Raw genomic sequence first — 21,111 nt, 5'->3', positions numbered from 1 at the left:
ACAAAGAGGGCTTAATAGAACATTTAGAGTAACATAAATTGAAATGTAGGCAGTGGTAGACCACAAAGGCTGTTTCATTTTTGTATAGAAAATTTCTTATTTCGAACACTTTTGTTGAAATTAATATCTTCAGTGAAAAAAGTGAATATAAAAAACTACTACTAATAAATATTTTGCACTAAATAACGTAATGTTCTTTCCCAAAGTTAATACAGCTGCTGATTGTGATGTTATCTCGAAATGACCTTAGGATCGATATCTATGGATTTCATCATAATCATAGATTTATATCACCTTCATAAATAAAGTTAGAGTAAGATCATAGATATACGCACATATACTGAACAGAATATTTACACTACCACTGCAATGGCGCGCGTTTCGATAACGTCTTCAGAGATGGAAGGTAAACTTCTATACGTTATAAAAACAAAGATATTAATCAAAAAAAACTTTATTGGATTTCATAATATAACACTTTTATAAACTTGCAAATAAATGTAAAAATACTCGTAACTACGATGATCTGAAGGGATCAACGATTTCATGAGATGGTGTACTGGGCCTTTGAACTCTACTAGGCAATTTCAAAGAGACCGTTTCAGTTTTACCGCTAGAACCGCGACCCAACACGGGCCCAGGTACTTTCCTCTGTCCATTTTCTCTTTGAATAAATTCTAACAAACTCATACTCGGTAACCAAGATTTATCTTTAATAGCAGTTGCTACAATATTCCTGTTTGGTTCCATATCGTAAGCCGCACTTTCGACGCCGAAATGTTCGCAGTATTCGTGTATAAAGTGACGTTTATCTCTATTCATCGACTCGAAGGAATAGGAGCGGCTCTTCTGTTTACTATTTTTAGCTAATTGAACTAATTCGGTTAACTTGTCGTGTACTTTTTGACAAAAATGGTGGTCCTTTTTGGCCCATTGGCGGAGGAAATCAGAATAACGCGGTGTAAGTTTTTGACTCAAATCTGGATTGCGTATTTGTAAACCGATAGCTAGCCTTCTGTTCCTTTCCAAAACTCGACATTCTTCAGTACACTCTAAACTAGAAATTAAAAAATTGGGAATAAGTAAAAAAATATCTCTCGATTCGCAAAACTTTTTAAATTCAAGCCAAAGTTTTTCAACATCAAAACTAGGGGTTTTGTTAACTAATCAGAAACAAAAGTCAAGAATAAAAGTTTATAACATTTTGTCTTGATTTTAGGTCTCTTCTGATTTAAAATTAGATTTGAAAATAGGTAAAAAGTTGCTGCAGTTGAGTTCTTTTTATCATCGACAGCTTTCTCGTTCCTATGAATTAAACTATTTCTAAAAATTCTCTTTTTCTTGTATTTGATTATTGAATTTTTATAATTAAATGTATATTTTTTTATAAGTTTGTTAATGCAGTTTTATCACATTGATGACCTTCTAATCTATTTTCCAAATACTGAAATGTCTGCCCTATGCTTACACAATAATTACAAGGTACTCGATATATAATATTACTTCTTTTGTTTTTGGGTGGTTTAGATTTTAGTTTCGATTCGATGGTTGTTGGGAAAGTCTGACAGGAAAAAATATTTACATTTTGAAGCTAATTTTCTATTTTGTTTTTCAAGTATCTGTTTTATAATGAATAATATGGAAAAAACTATCATTATTATATAGCAAAAAACTTTTAGATATCGGAAAAAACTTACATTTTAAGAACAGTTGGTTTTTTAGGCGCATTCAAAATATCAGATAAATCTATTGTAGAATTAGTCGACAAGCTGCCCATTTTTTCTTTCAATTGAGCCATTTGGATATTTTTGAACTCATCAACTACTTCTATACAAGGTCTAGTAGATTTTTGCAATCCACATAAACAAGTCACTGGAACAAGTTGTTTACAACTACTTTCAGGGCATGGTGGTTCATGGCATGGTCTGAAACAGTTCAAATAGAATCAAGTATAAATAAATCGATAAAAATATTTTTATAATTAACCCTTCTTTGCATAATTTTTTATTTATTAGTGAAATACATCAAGGTATATATATATATATATATATATATATATATATATATATATATATATATATATATATATATATATATATAATTCATGTTCAAAATTAAAGGAAAAACGGTTAAATCTTAATATATATTTATAGTATAAATTCATTCAATACCCTTTACATTTAGAATATTCGGTCGGATTTTATGGAGTCTACCGTGTTCTGGGTATCCTACGGTTTATAAAGTTTATTGAAATGTAACGATAATTTAATTTTTTCAAATTTATTCAATGGTATTATTGAAGCAATTGAATCATATCCAAACTGTGGGGACCAATATGATCTAGTGATCTACTGACATGAATAAAAGGATGCCAAAGAACTTGTTTATTTTTATTCAGTATAAGATGTAGATGAGCTGGGGTTACCATATAACTGGCAAAATCCTTTGTAATAAAATGGGTGAAACACTGATAGGGGGTTTATAGTTGAGTGATATACATTAAAAATGTATCCAGATACGATCATCTTAAAATGAACTTGTTCTATTATATAATTTTTGGGCATTCAATGTTATGATGGAAATTTCCACTATCGTGCAAAGAAGAATTAATTATTATGGTGTAGTAGTCACTTCTGAAACTAAAAAAAATTAATTTATAGAGTCTTCACTTTAATTCAAATTTATCCAACTAGAGTAAATACAAAAGTTACAACAATAAGTCGTATTTGCTAAAATAATTTTAGTCACTAACCTGCTACAAGTATGTCCACACAAATCCCTCGGTACCGTACACGGCTGTTTACAAGGCGTAGGACACGGTCCGTCGTGGCAAGGTTTAATGCATTTGTGTCTCCCACACGACAGATCCTTACCACACGGCAAACCGCAACTGAAATATTCTTGATGACAAGGAATGGCTGATCTCTGTTCGTGATGTCCGTAACACCAACGTTTACATAAAACAGTGCAAGGCGGACACATTCCGGTATGACAGGAATGATTTACTTCGTGGCCGCAAGGACGCGGTTTTGAACAAGGTTTGGAACAATTGGGCGGTTTGGTGCCGCACGGTATCGGAGGATATAATACGCTTGCACCGCATTCGCAGAAGAGTTCTTCAAAGCTAGTTTCTTCGCACGGCGGACAACGGCCGGAATGACATGTACGTTCGCATCTGTGTTGACCACAAGATAGAAGACGATTACATGGAAGAGGACATACGTGTTCTACTTCTATACAACATAGTTGATTGCATTTGTGTTTACCACACAAACGTTTCTAGAAAAAATCTAATATTTAAATTAAGCCAAATCATATGATAACAAAATTATAATCATGGAATGACTTTACAATTTTGTTATTGATATCAATATCAGGTATATACATGAAAGGATATTAAAACTTATTAGTCCTTAATTTTGTTCAGATCATAGATCTAGCAGATAGAAAGTTAAAATTACCTTCAATCAAGTGTAGATTACAATTTTTATTTTTTAGTACTTTTTTCAGATTGTCACATCTTTAATAGATTCTGTAGTTTTGATTTAAAAAGTATTTCGAACATTTAATCTTGATCCGATAATCTACACTCTATTTTATTGTTGCTTTAGTTGCAGTGTTTCTAAATTTACATTTTTACGTTTTTTATTTCTTTTAGATCACAGTCACAGATCCAGTGGATAGAAAGTCTTATTTTCATTCAATTAGTAATCCAATTTTTTCATGTCTAGTGCTTTTTGATGATTCTATTTGATTTTAAAAGTATCCACCTTTAACCATTTAACCATGGAATGATTAGTAGTGAGATTTGAAATCTTTATTACCAATATCCTATATTTCTGTGATTTTATTTGTTTTTGTTTGTGTAGTTTGATCCTTTTTACATACCAAATATTCCAGAGTAGATATTTTTTAATTAAAAAATAAAACACATTCATTATACATACAATATGACTCACTTTTGTGCATTTTTTCTGACACCTGGCATCATCAGCTTTCGTTGTTAATTCTGAACAAGGTATTTCTTTATCCATATGACCACAACGACATTTGATAACAGTGGTTAAAGGACAAGTAGGACATGATCCTTCATGACAATTATTTTCACATCTGTGTGGCATATTTGGTTGTCCGCATTTAAAGACTTTACCACAAACCTAAAACAATCGTTAAAAGTTAATTATTTAGTGAAATATGTGGTGAGAACTAAATGTTATCTTGACTAATTATATTTATATACCTTATCGCAACATGGAATAGGATCCAAACAGGATAATCTTTCTTTAGTGAGACGTGTCCTTCCACAAGGACATGTTCTAATATTATTAACATCAGTTGTACACATCTCACATGAACCTTCATGACAAATTTTCTCACATCTGTGATTTCCACAAGATAGAATCTTATCACATAATTCTCCACAGGAATATTGTGTTTGACCTTTGTATTCACCACAACAAGGTACCTATCCAAATAAAACTTTCATTAGTTGAAAATCAAAATAAATTTATGTAGGAGATTTCATACCTTTCTTCCTTCTTTGGCACAATAACATTCCTGTATAATCGTTTTATTACAAGATTCACAATTACCCGTATGACAAGATTGTGTGCACCGGTGTAAGCCGCATTCTAAAAATTTATTGCAGATGGCGTTGCAAGTTATTTCTATGTCTGTGCTACATTTTACCATTTGCTGAGTGGCACCACATCCACATGATTTAGATATCATTACAGTGCAATCAGGACAAGGTCCTGGATGGCATAAAATGGAACATTTGTGCTCACAATGCCGACCCTTACGTAAACACATATCTCCACAACCATGGGGAATTACTCCTGGTTCAAACCTATCAATTAATTAGGTAATAAATTATTGATTAGTATAATATGTACTGAAATGCCATAATTGGGCACCGAAATGATAAAAACAAAAGGGAGTTACAACAATGAATCAAAAATTTAAATATGTAACAATTACAGACTATTGTTTGATTTTTACTATATACTTATCTATATATATATATATATATATATATATATATATATATATATATTTATTAATATATAAATATCACAATTAAATCAAAATAAAAAAATTGACTGGTAGTGAATTAGGAAAAAATGTTATTAATAACTATGGATTTACAAATATTTTAAACAGCTCTATACATTATTGATTTTTCCAGATTTGTTTACTCACCTAGGTTCAATTGTTTTTCCACAAAAACATTTATATTGTTTGGGAACTTCACTGCAGACATTCTGGCAGGCAGGACACCTCCAACCATTTTCTATTTTCGATGATTTTGCCCAAGCAACCACACAGTGAAGATGGAATATATGACAACATAATAAACATGACCAAACTTTATCAGTATGTTTTATTTTTTCACAACATACGAGACACTCTAGGGTACGACGATTGAGCATTTCTACCAACCTTTCCCTTTGAGAAGCAGCATTTACTAAGAAAAAATAGTTAACAATAAATATAAGAATTAAAGGTATTTATACATCTAAGCTGCCATGTATTTCAATTAAAAAAGGTTTTACTGTAAATACAAGGTTGGAAGAGGAAGTTTTGCTTAACAGCTTTTTTTCCGAGTAAAAAGAGAGATTCTGAACTATTGATACTTACATTTTTTGCTATTTTTAACCAAATTAGAATCAGATGGTTTCTCATTTTGTTTTCTCCAGTTATTATACCCATGATCATCCCTTAATTTTTGGTTATTTCTATGGTCATAAGATTTATAGCTTCTTCTTTGATTTTGGTAAGTTTTTCTCATGCCAGATTCCCCACTACCATAAGAAAAATTATTTTGCTTTTTGTTATTTTTTTTATCATCATAATTTCTTGAATTCCCCTCATTATAGTTGCTCCGTAACTTTCCTTCATGATTTTCGTATCTTTTAGTATTTCTGAAATTTCTTGAAGAGCCGGTTGAAGAATTATTGTCTTCATATCCAGAATTATATCGATCTTCATAAGATGAACTACTTTGATATCTCTCATTAGATTTTATAGGATTTCTATGATTATCACTATGCTGTTCATTATTTTGTGAATTATCATTTTTATCATAGCTGGAAATTGAAAACTGACTACTAGATGTATTTTGTCTAGAACTGTTAAAAGTTCTTCCACTTCCGTACCTAATAAAATAAAACACATTTTACATATGTAGTTTTTAAATTATATAAAAAAATGTTTATTTGTCCAAGTGAATAAATACCTTCTCCAATTTATATTATCTTTATCCTTGAATTTATTTTGAGGTCTCTTCTTAACAGCTCCATTATGACTTTCAGATGTGCTAGTGGTAGGAAAAAATTCTCTGGCAGTTGGTTCCAGTGTAGAATGTGATATATCAACTGGCAAATTTCTCAAGTATGGAGAATTTGATAACGAGCTTTGAGCTCTATTATTAAAATAACTTTCAGTTGGTGTAAAACTACCCCTAGGATAATTATTTTCTTGATTATCGTAAAACGACATAATTACAATTAATTCATTTCAATCAATTATTAAATTCTCTCCTTATGGCTTAATCGAGGAATTCACAGAAATACTTGATAGATACGATTGCGTATCATCATTTATAAGACGAAAAATTAATAATCATTTACATTATGTTGCATCAATATGATTAATAATTTAAATGAGTATCACAAAACTATTCCAACAACTAACTTTTACCTAACCCAAATCCTATGGCGCAATGACATTTGACGTTTATTGATGTGCTAAGCAGTTTGTTGTATTGTCGAATTAGTATGGAGTACACTGCACCGATACAAGCGAACAAGTGTGCACACTTTTTCTATTTATCTATTACTTTTGAAATAATTGGGACATGAAGTGGTTTCCTTTAATATGTGACGCTTTTTGAACCAGAAGATCGTTGGAAAATTAATAAGGTTATTTATAATTTTAGTCAATTAAAAATCACGTTTCGTTAGAAAAGCGATGGTAATATAAATAACAAAACCTTGTAACTAAACATGCAATTAAGTGGTATCAAGGTATTTCATGATTTTTATATACAACTGAATCAGTAGAAGATAGAGACAGTTGTTATGGTTATACATGCATGTACTACTGTCACCAACATGTTAATAGTGATTACTACTCATGGTAGATAATAATCGTTTAATCAAAATATACCATTGATTTTTGAAGTTATGGTTTTATTATGTTCCAAGGATTGGGGCCCTACCTTGAATCCTCACACATAGTTAAATTGGGAATTTTATACTATGGATATAGAAAAACAACAAAGGAATATATATTAATGTATATTTCGAATAAATATTTCTAAATATAAATGGAAAAAATGACTAGAATAATACAGATTTGTGCTGAAATTAAGCAATTATTAATAGCCAGTATTAAAAATAACTTTCTCACATCGCTTCGAAGTCAAAATCTTGAATCCTAAAAAAATTGAGCAAATTACAAATACAATTTTTTTCCAACCACTTTCATTCATATATTTACATTGTGAGTTATATAGCTGAAGTTGTGACCCTCATCCACTAGTATCATGTTTTTTAAGACTAATATATAATATAATTCAATAATTAATATAGTTCAATTAATGAAAACATGAACTACAGATTAATTTTTGAAGAAATAAGGTTTTAATAATGCTATCAATTTATAAACCCCACCAAATGGTACCTTTTTTTGGATGTAATCCGAGTCTGTAGGGTTTATTATGGTTTAGATTCACTTAATACCAGTTAATTTTGTTTCGGAAGAAAAACCATTAAGGCATACATCAACTGACGAACACAATTTTCGATAAAACATCAAATCATTTTAAAACTGCTTTAGTGAATAAACAGACACTTTTGGCGTTATTGCAACATTTAATACAAAGATTTTCAAATTTGTTTTCTCATAATTTCAAAGTTTCGATGGACCCTCATATTCTCAAAACTCGTTAAAACTCATCAGAATTTATGATGGAAATTCGCATAAATCCATGACAGGTTTCAGGTGAGCCACTGGGGGCCGAATTTGGATGCTGCATAAAAATGATGTAGTTGTTTATAAACATGTATCAATGAATAATTTTCATATTACATCTAGATTATTTGCCAAAGTAAATCATAAATTTCAAAAATGAGAGCAGTATAACAGTTATTTTGAAAATTAAGTTCCATAGACCAATTCTAGCAAATTTTCAATAGCTTCATAAATTTGTGTGTATCTTATAAAAAAACTTACTCTTTGTCCTGATTATTGAAATAGTTAATGTCCAAATCTGTATCTGAAATGATTTCAGTTTCTGCATTATCATGCAACTCTGAAAAATGTATATTATAAGAATAAAAAGTTTTAAATACGAGGGGAGACAGAAAACTAGCAAAACATTCCAATAGCTCTAAATAATAATTTAATAAACTTTAATAATTATATTTACATCAAAGGTAAGAATAAGTTAAAAAAAAATATTTTACATTAGTAATTTGAAATTTTGTTATCCTACAAAATAAAAAACTCCTAAAGATAGATCTGATATTAGAATTGTTATTTACCTGATAAAGGCGGAACCACTGCAGTACTTAAATACTCAGTATTCAAATACGGAGGTAATTCGTCTTCCTCCTCTTCTTCTTCGGTCTCTAATTGCTGCGAATCCACCATAGCCAACCACTGTTGGTTATGATTACGGAACTTTTCTATTCGTATACGATCAGCCCAAATTTTATCGTGATCAGAAATTATATTGAGACAAGTGTTACACAATTTGCCAATCACTTTGTTGTTGTCTTGTAACAAATCAATTAAATATGCTGGCGCTTCTACAAAAAATCATTTTCAACACATTAAACTTTTACTATTGATTATTTCAGTAATTTATATAATTTTAAAATTGATTTTTTATAAGGTGTTTCCAGGTTTTTGTTCCCTGGTTTTATGTTTTTGTTGTTCAATTTATTACTAAGCAATTTGTCGCAGAATTAGAACTTGTATTCTGAGCCCTCCAAATGTGATCCTTGTGGGACAAGAACAGACGTGGAATTTCTCACCTTAACAACCTTTTTTATTAATTAAAATTATTTTCCTCCTAATATACAAATAAATTAATGATAATAGAAAATTTACCTGTTTTGTTTACTATGTAATCGATATTGGAAGTATGCGACAATGCTGTTAGAAATACATAAACAATCTGAAGGACAATTTCATCATCTTCCTGATGAGTTTTCAGGAGATCAATAAGTAAAGGTAGAATATCAGTTTCGCAAAACAAATTTGAGCATCCCTCATCTGTACTCGCAGTACCCAATAAGACTATAACCTAAAATTTGAATACATTACTTAAAAATACCAACAAATTTTTTTTACTATTATGATTAAATGTCCTATTTATACAGGAAAATAAATTCTAATCATCTGTTTGGTTGTTTGAAGAAAAAAAATTTGTCTCAATGTATTATTAATTTTTCAACTGCAAACTGCATGAAAATCCGTTCAGTAGTTTTTGAGTTAACCACGAATATACCGAACCGTCAAAAGCAGCATAGGTCTTTGTTTCGTGGTATCTATTACTTAAGTTTTCAGTGTTTCCTTTTTTATTACTATTAAAATCTTTTTTATTGAACCTTTTGCCTCTTGTACAACAAAAACACATATTTAAATAGAAAATACAATACAATAGATAACAGCCTACTTAACCTGCTGGTGAATCTACCACTGAAAGTAATTAAATTGTCCATTGACTGACATCATGGACAGATTACTGAACATTTTCCACTTAGCCGTAGCTTATTTTTATTCTTTTCAGCGAATTTGTTGGTAACTTTTTTACATACGGGCAACAAAAGGTTCAATTTTCTTAAATTATTACAATATAGTGTTGGAAAGGTTAATCATTGGATTATTAAGATGTTTCTGTAACTTCAATAAATTTCCTTATTATAAATATCATAACAGTAGATGTATATTGAAGTTTATAGACTTGGCCCCCTTGTTCTGGTTTTGCTGAAATATCGTCAAAAATTAACATATGTACCAAATAACATGGTCAGTTAAATGTATGCAATGTATTCGAAAGAAATCACACCGTCAAAAGCTGTATTCAAATAGAGAAATACTACAACAGTTCTACCTCCACTTGGTCTAGTTATTTCTATGTTACTTTGTATTATTGTTGATACTCACGTTTTTGATCATTTGTGAATTGTACAATATATTTTTTTTTGTTCACTTCTTTTCGAAACTCTTGGTCATATAGAGAAGTAGAATTTATTAGAGCTCCTGTATTCTGGCTTGCACAAATACAATAAATAAAATTAACTTACATGTAATACCAATTCCGCGTCGCTGTTATTGCTAGTTATGATATTTTTGACCCACTTTATCATATCAAAGTGTTTGAATATTTCAGCCCAATCAAGATCCGGTAGATGAAGGTTACTCAATATACCAATGCATTCTCTAATAAAATCTTCATTTTTCGATTCGACTACAGCTTTAGCAATATCTCCAACAAATTCCTACATAAAAAAATTTTTTTAAAATCATTAAAACACATCTACTAGTACATTTCGAATCCATTGGGTAAAGATACAGTCTAATATTAAAAAAAATACATCACTTACTATGAATGGTGGAGCGGAAGCAGCATTGTCTGAAATGTTTCTCAACATTTTCATCAGCATCGCATCTTGGTACGTGAAAGACCTCATTATTAAAGCTTGCAATCTATTCTTCTTAATAATATGCTGGGCATTAGACTGATCGGTAGCTAGATTTATACAAAGCGCCACCATAGTTTTATCATTTTCATTTCCTACATTTAAGAGTAACATGTCGATTATCTGTAAACAGAATAAATTTTAAAATACTATTTTTTTAAATATTTATTAGCAATCAAAACACTACTTCAAACAAGAATTTGTTTCGTTTCAAATCTAGATTATCTTTTTTTTATATAACGTCATTTATGATGTAAATAAGTATCTTACCAAACCTATACAGTCCACAAAATGATGTTTGACTTCATCTTCGTAACTTAAATGGTACAAAATCTTAAGTACAACTTCTTGATGCTTATCGTCGCCTAAAAATTATTAATAAGTAAGCATTAGAAGGTATGCTGAAGGTGCAGTCAGATGGGGAGGTAGAGATTCCAAAATAGATTAAAATTTCTGAGTCCAATTTTGCTTCTTCTTCGTTACACTATGTTTGGTTCTGTTTTATGTACCAATAGCATCTTTCATCGATTCCATCTGTAGTAACCAACTTTGTGCAATCCTATATTTAGAGTTCCCTTCCACTTTATAGTGTTCAGATACCCAGCAGGGGTTTACTTCAGTGGTACAAATCCAAGAGAGTACCTTTTATGCAACATAGAGAATATAGTAATAGGGAATCAGTTGTTTATTTTGAAGCCTCTACCCTCCTCATGTTGGAATAGTAATATGTTGTTTGATTAAATTTGGTCACATTGCAAATTTTTTGTTTGACCAAAAAAAATGTTTTTCATATGATTTGTTTTGATTTTAGGTCTCTTTTCATAGAAAATCAGTTTAAAATAATTGGTAAAGATAAGGATCGAATTAAGTCAAAATGTCAATTTTTTCCTGGTATTTCAAACTAAATTTCTATAAAAAGGGCACCTAAAATAAAGACAAATCATTACGAAATAAAAATATATAAAGAAGTAGAAAGTTAAAGAAAAAAAATAATGTTAATACTTACTTAAGAGACTCATAATTTTCGGCAACATTCCAGATTTTATAATCTTATATCTAGCTCTATTATCAAAAGAGAGATTAAACAGAAGCTTCAATGTCAAATGAACGAGATCAGCACTATTGGAATTTAACATGCGAGGCAATCTATCAATCACACACAAATTTCCTACCATAACTTCTTTATTACATTGCATTATTGATAACTTTTTAAGAAACGTTATGACTAGAATAAGCAAATCGTCGTTTTCTCTTTCTAAAGCTTTAGCTAATAGCCCTACAATATTTCTCTTTGACATCTTTTCTTCCACAATTTCGTCTTCAGAAATGTTCAGAAGTAAATAGAAAGCTACTCTAAGTAAATGTTCTTGTTTTTTTACTAAAGTACGGAACCTTTTTAATTTCTGTTCATCAGTGAGTTTTCTATCATCGATACCTTCCATTGAAGTTGTTAAGTCATCATAAATGCTACCTGTATTTGAAAAAATAAATATAAATTGCTAAATCTAGCTTTCTAAATTGTCAAATTTTGGTACTAGTATATATCACATACCTTCCATAATTTGACTAATGTTACTATCAGAAAAATTTCCTGATTTTGGACGAACTGGTTCTGGAATTCGACTGCGAGGTATTTCAGACATACTAGCACTACTTGGACAAGGTTTGCGGACAATAGGAATATCTGAAGGAGCTTCAGACCCTTCAAAATCCGCTTTCCATCTATCATAACGTCTCAATTCATAATCAATTATATCCATACATATTGAACCTACCTTAAAACATAATAAAAATGAAGTTTAATTAAAATAACAATATTAGTAGATTTAATAGTACTTACCTTGCATTTTAAGATAACTTCATGGAAACAAGAGTACATAGAAAAGCAGAAAAAAGTAAATACCAAGTGGGTACTTAATGCAATACTTCGTTTCCAATCTTCTCTCAATACCCTACCTAAAGCACTAATCAATGTTTCTAGAATAAGCAAAATATTATAAAAATATATAATAAAATATTTCAAGATGATATCAATACCATTGGTTGCTAGTGCTTCTAGGTTTTCTGGATCCCTGGCTAACAATTGAATAAGTTGGGCTCCCTTAATTTTCTCTGCCATTCCTTCATATAAGAGATCAATATATTCTGATAAACTATTATAGTTTGCTTCTTGAATTCCACCAGATAGTTTTTCAAAACCAATTTTATCTCCATCACTCAAATTACCAATACCTAAATATTGATTATTACTTAGTTATGTTTTGTCCTAAATAAATTGAAAAAAATATGAAAATTTGCACTATACAGAGAAAAATTTCTTCTTGAATTGGATCCTACACACTCTTGAACACCTTCAAGTAATTTTTCTGTTATTTTGACATTTGTTTTTAATTTTAAAAATAATATAGAGATTTACCTTTACCACTATTTTGAAGCTTTCGTTTTTTCAAATAGTAAATAATTTGTTCAACTTCAGGTAGTCGTGAATGATGAATCAGTTCACACTGATTAACAACCTCTTTAGACAATGCATGGCAGTCAGTTCTGCTGTTTATCATAGGTAATTCTATAATTTTCTTAAGACTCTATAAATATACACAATATTATTCACATTCTTTCCTCCACCCATACATTATACAAAAATTGTTTGATTGACATTAAGAAACTAGTAAAAGCAAACGAATAATTATTTTAAAATAATAAAATAGCTTACCTTCTTCTCACCATAAATGACATTCTCTTTAGATGCTAAAATTTGAATATCCAAATCATAATTTAAGCAAATAGCATCTATATTTGGATGAACATCAACTGATCCTGGTTTACGTTCTCTAAAAATTACAAAACTCAAGTATTTACAAGGTCTTTTTTACAATTTATATTTACTTACGTTCTCATGAATTTAGCATCCTCGGGTTCCATTTCAAATATCAACTTGCAAATGTAAATAATACAACAGTATACGACTCGAAATGTTATTAGCAAAAACACAATAAAAATATTAAAATATATTAGTATGTCTATTACCATGCAAACTTCAAAATATGTTGCAAATGGACAGGTGACGGTGTTGTTGATGGAAATGTCACTGTCATTTCGAAATTTCTCTTCTTTTTTATGTTAGTTATTAATTATAAGTTCTTGAACAGAATAACAATAAATTGGTTCTCATTTACTTCTAATCAAGCTATAGTAAAAGTAGGACTCATTTAATATAATTTTTAATAAATAATTAGGAAAATCTATAATAAAAATCTATCTTTTTAGCCAAAACATAGAAAATAGAGAAAAGAAGAGGAATTACTTACGTCAAAAATTATTTTACAGTGATTTTTCATTTAATCATTGCTAGTTTTTTAAAATTTAAAATGGGCAATTTTAGAAGTAATATTATAATAATATCATGTATTTATTTTTTAACAAATTCATTTTTTTAGGAGATTTGGATTTATTGAAAAAATTTAGAGATAACAATGATCGAAATAGTCGGGAAGTCGTGCAAATTTGGAATCGTTCAATTAATTCAAATATAGATAAACTAGGAAAAGAAAGTAAGTATATCTTACTTACTTTTAATTTATTATATTCTTTACATCAACATTTTATAGAACATGTAGTATTAGAACAAGTCTGCATTGCGGCCCTAGATTCTTTCCAGTTGAAAGTAGCAGAAATATGTATAAAAGAACTATACAATGAATTTCCCGATAGTTGCAGAGTACAGGTTTTGGAGTCTATGTTATATGAAGCTGACGAAAATTTTGAAAGAGCAATTTTAATTCTGAGAAATGTCATTCAACAAGACACCACAAACAGTTCCGCAAGAAAAAGACAAATTGCTATATTAAAATCCCTTGGAAGGACCTCAGATGCCATTAGAGAGTTAACAGACTATTTGAAAGTGTAAGTAAACAATTATTATCAAATATCAGTTTTTCTCTTAATTAGCAAGAAAGTTGTTTGGCATAAAAAAAGAGCACCTCAATGTAATTCCTATAAACCAGGGGTTGTCAATCATTGGGTCATAGGACAGACCAGAGGGAATCATGAGGGCGTCTTAGATACTATAAGAGTGGCAGATAATAAGTAAAGCTACCATGTGTTTATTTAGAAACTGGATTAATTCCTCCTTAATTGTAACCAATGTAATACAACTTTACAACAACCATGATTAACAAAAAGGAACAAGTGGAGTTATAGTTATAATACCATTATACCATCTGATCTGTATTTCTATAACTAATTTACCATCTTCACAGACTGAAGATTAACAGTTTCAGAAATTCCAATTCATTTAAGTAGTTTAAAATTCTATTTTGGCGTTAATGGAGTAGTAGCAGACAGTAAAAACTATAAATTATTGGTATGTCACTTAAAAGGTTATAACGTATACATTCCATGTCCTAAGCAAAGTTTTTTAATAATTACTTCAACTATTCATTGTTAAGATCTAAAATTTTATTATAGTTTGCGAAATAAATAATTTGTGTGTATCTCATAAATTTTGTAAAGCTGCTGAAATCATTTTATAAATATTTGTTGAAATTTTGAATAATAACAATATATTCTGTTCTACAAATTTATCATTTGAAAATAACTTCTCTCAGTGTATCAAGATTTATTTCGGTAAATCGGAAAGAGAGTTGATTTGTGATAAAGTGGTACATAAAAATATGAGTGTGTATGATCTAGGATATCTTTAATATATTCTGCTATCAATTAATGAAAAAAATGAGGAAATTACTCCAAATTATAGGGTGATACTATTATATTCGACAGTATATTTCTAATGTTTTTAGATTCATGGCTGATATTGAGGCCTGGCAGGAACTAAGTGAATTGTATTTATCAGAGTTTGATTACAGTAAAGCTGCGTTTTGTATAGAAGAGCTGATATTACATAGTCCTCATAATCATTTACTCCACCAAAGATATGCAGATGTTAAGTACAGTCAGGGTGGTTTGGAAAATATGGAACTGGCGAGAAACTATTATTACCAATCTTTCAAACTGAACCCAAAAAATATGAGGTCCCTGTACGGAATTTACCTGGTGAAGTAATAATAACAATTATACTATAAAAAATAATTATTTATATTTCAGACTACTTCTGTGATGTTGACTGCTCAAAAAGTGGTTAGCGGTAAAAAGAAGGATGCCGCCCAAAAAGTCTTGGATTGGGTATTAAAAGAAATTAAACAAAGATATGCAGAAAAGCAGAACATTTCTGATATATCAGAATCTTTAGCTGCCTTAGAAATTTAAAATCTAATTATTTATACTTTTTATAAGAAACAAAGTGATTTTTTTTTCAAAGTATTTTCAATTTTATTCCAACCAATATTTGTTTTTTATATATACTAGTGTTAATAATGAGATTTCGAGTACCTGTACAAGAAAGAAATATAAATACACACTTCAATTAAAGTGTAGTGTTTTATTTATACTAAATGAAGCTAATTATAATATCACTAAAACTATTCACCTACATATTTCACAGTTATCGGGGTACATTCATACTCAACATTCTTCAAACTATTCAATTGATTACTATCCATTTGATTCGAAATATTCTTTAAAGCTTCCATCACCACAAGATGGTTTTTTTCTTGTTGCGCTTTTATTTCAGTCAACAATTGTATTTTTATTCTATCCAAAGAAAGATTATTCTTTACTGGCGTTTCTACCATGGTATCTTTTTGGTGGAGTTCTTCGTCTTTTTCTTCGCCTTCAATAATACTTTCGCTAGCGGTTGTATCCATTTTTAAATCTTGAAACTTGTTATCTTTGAACCATCTGTGCATATATTCAAAATACGGCCAAGTTATGTTATCTGTAGACTCTCCTTTCGCCAACTGTTTGTACCGTTGCACCAAGTTTTGCCAACATTTACTTAGTTGGTCTATGGAATACTTTCCTTGACATTGTAATAGAGATTGAATAATCCTGAAAAAATTATTCATTTTTTTTATCAAAACAACATTCACCGGCAAAATTAATGCATAATTTCGATTATTTAATCCTAAACAATATTTTGCATTTTACTCCCAGTGGAACAAGGGCACTTGTTGGTGTTTCAGCAGCTGTGATTGCTATTCTCATTTCTTCCAATCTTGATGACGAGAACCCTTCATATTTTTATGTTTTTGGATATTTCTAGAGCCTCTTTCCAAGTTTATCTGTTGAAGTTGATAGTTCTTCTCCATGTTCGTACAGGTCTGTTTGTTTTACATCAACCTGTTGTTTTATAATAAAATACTTGTCTTGTTATGTTTGTTGCTGGTTTTCGTAGTATATTACCATCCATCTTATATGGATTGCTACCCCTTCTACTCTCTCCAACAAAAGGAAATTGTGTTACATTGATTGTTATTATTCTCTCTAACACTCTAACATCTTTAAACTCTCTAATCAACACAATATCTGCACTCTTCTGGAAGTAAGATTATGATTTTTGAAGAAATCATTTTAAAGTCACAGTGCTGGGATTTTAAATTATTGATTTTTTTCTCATTTAAACAACTTTACCTAGCATCAAAAGAAGCATTGATAAGTTCATATCAAGTTTAAATGAAAATATTTATTTTACACAACTAAAAGAAACCCCAAATTGTTTGATTAAAACTTCTAGCCAAATAACAAATTATGCATTAATTTTGTTGGGTAGTATATTATTCTAAATGAATGAAATTCTTATACTTACATCCATCCATCTCTGGCAGTGTATTTTCTACCAGTAAATAAGTGCCTGTGTACATATCGCAATTCTATTAATTTTTTCATAAAACATTGCCTTTCATCTACAATATAAATAAATTATACATATATACACTATAAGTTTACCGTTTATTCACCGTTGCTTAAAGATGGATTTAAGGATGTATCCATAGCTTTTCCTTCGGAATCTGTTTCTATTTCCCTACTAAAAGCTCTATCCATTTGTTCGTAGTATGGCCAAGTTATGGTTTCAGGGTTCAAAGTAGTATTTTTTATTTGCTGCAATAAAACACCAGTAAGTTGGAACTTCTAGAACCGTTTGTGATATACAAAACACTCGAATTAGACAATTTAAAAAAATATATTAAATGCAGTGAAACACGATTAAACTAAATCATATTTCCACAATAATTATGTTCTCACCCTATATCGTGTCATCAAATTCATCCACTTCTTTTTAATTTTCATTATAGTTATATATTCAGGAGCACCTGATTGTTTAAGCTCCTCAAAAACGAATCTGTAACAAAGTTTTTGATATAGAACCGTAAATAGTTACTTTTATAATATCGGGTATTACTTCCAACCCTCAGATGCTGAGTTTCTTCGTCTAGTAAACATTTTCGAGTGTTTCATCCTCAAGTTTATCAAAACTTGAACCCACAACGGGTCAACTGAAAAATAAAATCGCTTTATAAATGTATACCTTTGTATGTATATACTGAAAATTCCTTTATACACACCTTAAAATGGTGAAAGGAAATTTGTATTAAAGATAAGTGATTTTCTAATGTTGACTAACTGTTTCGAATATTAATACTTTTTACTATTTCATCCAAGCCTTTTTTAGTCATGTTATTTGAATAAAATGCATCGTGGTGCTGTAGTCATTATGCATAAAATAATTTTCAATCAATATTTTTCATCAATGGAAATGGTAAAATGGCATACATTTGTGTATAATGGTGTTCAGTTATTCAATAATTATGATAAAAAAAATTGTTTAAAAAGTTATTAATCATAATTTTTATATACCACTTTTTGATTTATTTAAAAAAATAAATAAAGAAAATTGGACTCACACTTTGTGCATTTTGTAGAGTATATTTCTTGTTCACTTGCAGCAGTAGATATTTCATTTGCTTGACTTTCCATTTTAGACTTAAGAGAAAAGGAATAAGTTAAAGTAAACAAAATTCAATTTTTTTATCACTAGTACTCAAAAGATAACTGGATTGTCAGAAATTTATAGGTGTAGAATGTAATAATAATGACAATCAAGTGTGATTATGTCAAAAAATCATTGCTATTAATTATGAGAATAAACTGACAAAATAAATAATTTAAGATGCTCCAATTTCAAATTGATCTAAATATTTGTAATCATTTATTTACATTTAACAAAATATTTGCGAGTTACTAATATATATAGTAAGAAGACGAAAAACCAGAATGATTGAAGAGCAGCGATAGCACATTTTCAAATTTTTGAGTTTCAGTTCATTTTTTCTATTTCTTTAATATCAAAGTCAATTATAGATATTAAATTGCTAATTACATAGATATATCTGTGACATGTGAATATATTTTTCAATGGAAATGAAACAAAGTAAGTAAGGAGTCAAAACACCAAAATTTTGAAGTGCAATAAAACCATATTTTCAAATTTGCCTTAGTTTAGTTTCAGTTTTCTAGGTCTTAAATAGCAATAGCAAAGTCAATTACAAATATTAAATCAACTGTTAAAGGGATTAATCCCTAACATTTGAGTTTTTTTACAATGATATTGAAAAAACAAGATTTTTACAAATATATATAGTAAGACCTGAATGATTAAAGTGGGATGATACCATATTTCCCGATTTTTCCGCGTTTTACTCCAGTTTTTCAATAGCAAAGTCATTTACACATTTAGTTGCCCATTAAAGAGACACATCTGTTAGGTTTTTAACAAAAATGAAAAAATATCTTTACATTCTAATGTACATTGAAAATTTATAACAAGGAAGCGACATTAAGTAAATTTCATCCTTATTTTAAACAAATATTTAATTTTAGGAAGTATATTTTAGTCCTACTGAAATCATTTAATGACAATTTCAATAAAAAATAATTATTCAAAGCATATGAATATTTTATTGATTGAAATCGAATCTATAAATGTAAGTAATAATGAAATTGAAAAAATAAATATCCATTATATTATTTGTTTTGTTTATCATCAGATTTATCATCTTTTTTCTTATCTTTAAGACTTCCAACAGCTTGACGAACGGCTTCTGATTGTGGATCAACTCCAGGTAAATTTTCTAAAACACTTTGTAAAAATGCAGGGTCATTCATTACTTCAGAATAATCTTCATCTCCCTCAACTTCCATTGGTTCCACCTAAATATATATTCAGTTAAAAAAAAAATAAAAATAAAATTTTTATATAACCTTTGAAGCTGAAGCTCCTGAAGAGCTTTCTTGAGCATCCTGCATAGACATTTGCATTGCAAATGCTATTTGTTCCTCCTCGGTCATATTAGCAAAATCAACTGGAGCTCTAGTTACAGTAACATTTTGGTCATCACCAGTTTCCATTGACATAGCCAAAGCTCTTTCTAATAAAGCTTCCTCACTTGGTTCTTCCTTCAGAACTGCATTACCCTACAAAAATATCAATTTAATAATTGTAAATAATAGATATATGAACTTGTTTTACTTCAGATTTGATACCAGTTTCAGTACTAGATGCATCTTTAGCTCTGCGTGCTTCATCTTCTTGTCTTTGACGTTGTTCTTCCATAGAAACACGAAGGGCTAAAGCCAGCTCTGGATCTTCATTAGGGTCAACTCCAAATTCAAAACCAGAGCCTCCTAAACCAGTTGCACCTGTGCCATCTTCTCCTTGAATAATGGGTGAAGAAATGAGAGCATCAGAAAGATGGGGACCTGGTGGTACAGTTACCAAATGGCTGCTAGTGCCATCTTTACCATTCAAGGTGTTTATGAAAATAGTCAAAACCTGAAAGATGTCAATAAAATAAATACAATAAATTGATTAAATGTGACTACATACATTTGAATTGGATCCATCTTCTCCGAAACTAATAACATCAACATTCACTTTCTCTTTTTTAAGCTTTTTAGCTAATTTAACTAGTTCTTTTTCCTCGCTTGCCACTGGGCTGCCAACAAAAGCAACTATACGCATTTTGTGATTCTTTCCCTGGCGATGTTTGAGAGCTAAATGGGCAATACGAATTCCAGTGTGCAAATTAATCTCTCCATTCGGTTGAACTTGATGTAATTTAGATAAAATACGACCAACGTCACTAGTTAGTGTAGCTAATACTTCTACTTTTGCTAAGGTTAACAATCCAACGTTATTTTCTGGATTGGATCTTGTTTTAGAATGACATACTAAATTTACTGCATCTTGTTGAGCTTGTAATCTGCTAGGAAGAAAATCTCCATTTCTCATATAGTCGCTATTATCGACACATATCATCGTACTTTCCAGCACCATTTTTGAAGATTTATAAAACCAAGTTCATACAAAAAGATGAAAATTAACTAGTTATTATAACAAAGTGACTAGCACTTTCAACTACTAGTGTCAGAATATAAATCTACTTTTTGATTCAAGTGGTCTTTTCTAAAGTGAGAATACAGTGAGGTTTATCCATAGTCA

At 29.8% G+C, this 21,111-nt stretch overlaps 5 protein-coding genes across 7 annotated transcripts; 1 reads left to right on the top strand and 4 right to left on the bottom strand.

The window, feature by feature from the left end:
- Nucleotides 1–438: 438 nt before the first annotated feature.
- LOC130441388 (protein shuttle craft) lies at nucleotides 439–6,726 on the bottom strand. Its single transcript, XM_056775048.1, has 9 exons — nucleotides 6,239–6,726; nucleotides 5,641–6,158; nucleotides 5,203–5,467; nucleotides 4,528–4,849; nucleotides 4,241–4,465; nucleotides 3,960–4,157; nucleotides 2,753–3,279; nucleotides 1,698–1,925; nucleotides 439–1,057 (listed from the first exon to the last, which is right to left on the bottom strand). The coding sequence occupies exons 1-9, from the start codon at nucleotides 6,499–6,501 to the stop codon at nucleotides 517–519; spliced, it is 3,087 nt and encodes a 1,028-aa protein (XP_056631026.1). The 5' UTR covers nucleotides 6,502–6,726; the 3' UTR covers nucleotides 439–516.
- A 562-nt stretch (nucleotides 6,727–7,288) lies between these two features.
- LOC130441450 (kinesin-associated protein 3) lies at nucleotides 7,289–13,807 on the bottom strand. Of its 2 annotated transcripts, none has more exons than XM_056775145.1 (14): nucleotides 13,606–13,807; nucleotides 13,429–13,546; nucleotides 13,132–13,300; nucleotides 12,753–12,947; nucleotides 12,552–12,692; nucleotides 12,268–12,486; nucleotides 11,722–12,186; nucleotides 10,986–11,080; nucleotides 10,620–10,838; nucleotides 10,320–10,514; nucleotides 9,121–9,316; nucleotides 8,550–8,816; nucleotides 8,239–8,317; nucleotides 7,289–7,440 (listed from the first exon to the last, which is right to left on the bottom strand). In XM_056775145.1, exons 1-14 carry the CDS (start codon nucleotides 13,743–13,745, stop codon nucleotides 7,410–7,412), a joined length of 2,529 nt encoding a protein of 842 aa, XP_056631123.1. In that variant the 5' UTR covers nucleotides 13,746–13,807; the 3' UTR covers nucleotides 7,289–7,409. The 2 variants fall into 2 exon arrangements, with proteins under 2 accessions (XP_056631123.1, XP_056631122.1); XM_056775144.1 differs by having other exon boundaries at nucleotides 12,268–12,490; nucleotides 12,556–12,692; nucleotides 13,606–13,769.
- A 37-nt stretch (nucleotides 13,808–13,844) lies between these two features.
- On the top strand, nucleotides 13,845–16,142 carry LOC130442193 (ER membrane protein complex subunit 2-A-like). 2 transcript variants are annotated; one of them, XM_056776311.1, is made up of 6 exons: nucleotides 13,845–13,913; nucleotides 13,983–14,099; nucleotides 14,153–14,266; nucleotides 14,324–14,618; nucleotides 15,515–15,767; nucleotides 15,819–16,142. In XM_056776311.1, exons 2-6 carry the CDS (start codon nucleotides 14,084–14,086, stop codon nucleotides 15,978–15,980), a joined length of 840 nt encoding a protein of 279 aa, XP_056632289.1. In that variant the 5' UTR covers nucleotides 13,845–13,913; nucleotides 13,983–14,083; the 3' UTR covers nucleotides 15,981–16,142. The 2 variants fall into 2 exon arrangements, with proteins under 2 accessions (XP_056632289.1, XP_056632288.1); XM_056776310.1 differs by having other exon boundaries at nucleotides 13,899–14,099.
- Nucleotides 16,137–17,945, bottom strand: LOC130442194 (uncharacterized). The gene is made up of 4 exons (XM_056776312.1): nucleotides 17,856–17,945; nucleotides 17,570–17,711; nucleotides 17,419–17,515; nucleotides 16,137–16,661 (listed from the first exon to the last, which is right to left on the bottom strand). The coding sequence occupies exons 1-4, from the start codon at nucleotides 17,898–17,900 to the stop codon at nucleotides 16,193–16,195; spliced, it is 753 nt and encodes a 250-aa protein (XP_056632290.1). The 5' UTR covers nucleotides 17,901–17,945; the 3' UTR covers nucleotides 16,137–16,192.
- Nucleotides 17,946–19,548: 1,603 nt separating this feature from the next.
- LOC130442192 (26S proteasome non-ATPase regulatory subunit 4) lies at nucleotides 19,549–21,082 on the bottom strand. Its single transcript, XM_056776308.1, has 4 exons — nucleotides 20,497–21,082; nucleotides 20,140–20,442; nucleotides 19,872–20,084; nucleotides 19,549–19,820 (listed from the first exon to the last, which is right to left on the bottom strand). Exons 1-4 carry the CDS (start codon nucleotides 20,944–20,946, stop codon nucleotides 19,635–19,637), a joined length of 1,152 nt encoding a protein of 383 aa, XP_056632286.1. The 5' UTR covers nucleotides 20,947–21,082; the 3' UTR covers nucleotides 19,549–19,634.
- Nucleotides 21,083–21,111: the final 29 nt, after the last annotated feature.

The sequence above is a fragment of the Diorhabda sublineata genome, chromosome 3 (genome assembly GCF_026230105.1).
Source record: "Diorhabda sublineata isolate icDioSubl1.1 chromosome 3, icDioSubl1.1, whole genome shotgun sequence".
NCBI classification, from domain to species: domain Eukaryota; kingdom Metazoa; phylum Arthropoda; class Insecta; order Coleoptera; family Chrysomelidae; genus Diorhabda; species Diorhabda sublineata.
The sequence above is the reverse complement of the archived record's forward strand: the minus strand, read 5'-3'. Positions and strand labels throughout refer to the sequence as shown.

What these genes read in the sequence shown, in the direction of transcription:
- LOC130441388 (XM_056775048.1), bottom strand. Translation starts at nt 6,501, where the DNA reads ATGTCGTTTTACGATAATCAAGAAAATAATTATCCTAGGGGTAGTTTT. An exon ending in GATAATATAAATTGGAGAAG is followed by an intron (nt 6,159 to 6,238) that starts GTATTTATTCAC and finishes TTATTTTATTAG; the next exon opens with GTACGGAAGTGGAAGAACTT. An exon ending in GTCAGAAAAAATGCACAAAA is followed by an intron (nt 3,280 to 3,959) that starts GTGAGTCATATT and finishes GATTTTTTCTAG; the next exon opens with AAACGTTTGTGTGGTAAACA.
- LOC130441450 (XM_056775145.1), bottom strand. Translation starts at nt 13,745, where the DNA reads ATGGTAATAGACATACTAATATATTTTAATATTTTTATTGTGTTTTTG. An exon ending in TATCTTAAAATGCAAGGTAA is followed by an intron (nt 12,487 to 12,551) that starts GTACTATTAAAT and finishes GTTTTAAGGTAG; the next exon opens with GTTCAATATGTATGGATATA. An exon ending in TTACATAGTAAACAAAACAG is followed by an intron (nt 8,817 to 9,120) that starts GTAAATTTTCTA and finishes GATTTTTTGTAG; the next exon opens with AAGCGCCAGCATATTTAATT.
- LOC130442193 (XM_056776311.1), top strand. An exon ending in AGATAAACTAGGAAAAGAAA is followed by an intron (nt 14,267 to 14,323) that starts GTAAGTATATCT and finishes AACATTTTATAG; the next exon opens with AACATGTAGTATTAGAACAA. An exon ending in CCCTGTACGGAATTTACCTG is followed by an intron (nt 15,768 to 15,818) that starts GTGAAGTAATAA and finishes TTTATATTTCAG; the next exon opens with ACTACTTCTGTGATGTTGAC.
- LOC130442194 (XM_056776312.1), bottom strand. Translation starts at nt 17,900, where the DNA reads ATGAAAATTAAAAAGAAGTGGATGAATTTGATGACACGATATAGG. An exon ending in AAATCCATCTTTAAGCAACG is followed by an intron (nt 17,516 to 17,569) that starts GTGAATAAACGG and finishes TTTATATTGTAG; the next exon opens with ATGAAAGGCAATGTTTTATG. An exon ending in ACTGCCAGAGATGGATGGAT is followed by an intron (nt 16,662 to 17,418) that starts GTAAGTATAAGA and finishes TAATTTTTTCAG; the next exon opens with GATTATTCAATCTCTATTAC.
- LOC130442192 (XM_056776308.1), bottom strand. Translation starts at nt 20,946, where the DNA reads ATGGTGCTGGAAAGTACGATGATATGTGTCGATAATAGCGACTATATG. An exon ending in AAACTGGTATCAAATCTGAA is followed by an intron (nt 20,085 to 20,139) that starts GTAAAACAAGTT and finishes ATATTTTTGTAG; the next exon opens with GGTAATGCAGTTCTGAAGGA. An exon ending in CAGGAGCTTCAGCTTCAAAG is followed by an intron (nt 19,821 to 19,871) that starts GTTATATAAAAA and finishes ATATATATTTAG; the next exon opens with GTGGAACCAATGGAAGTTGA.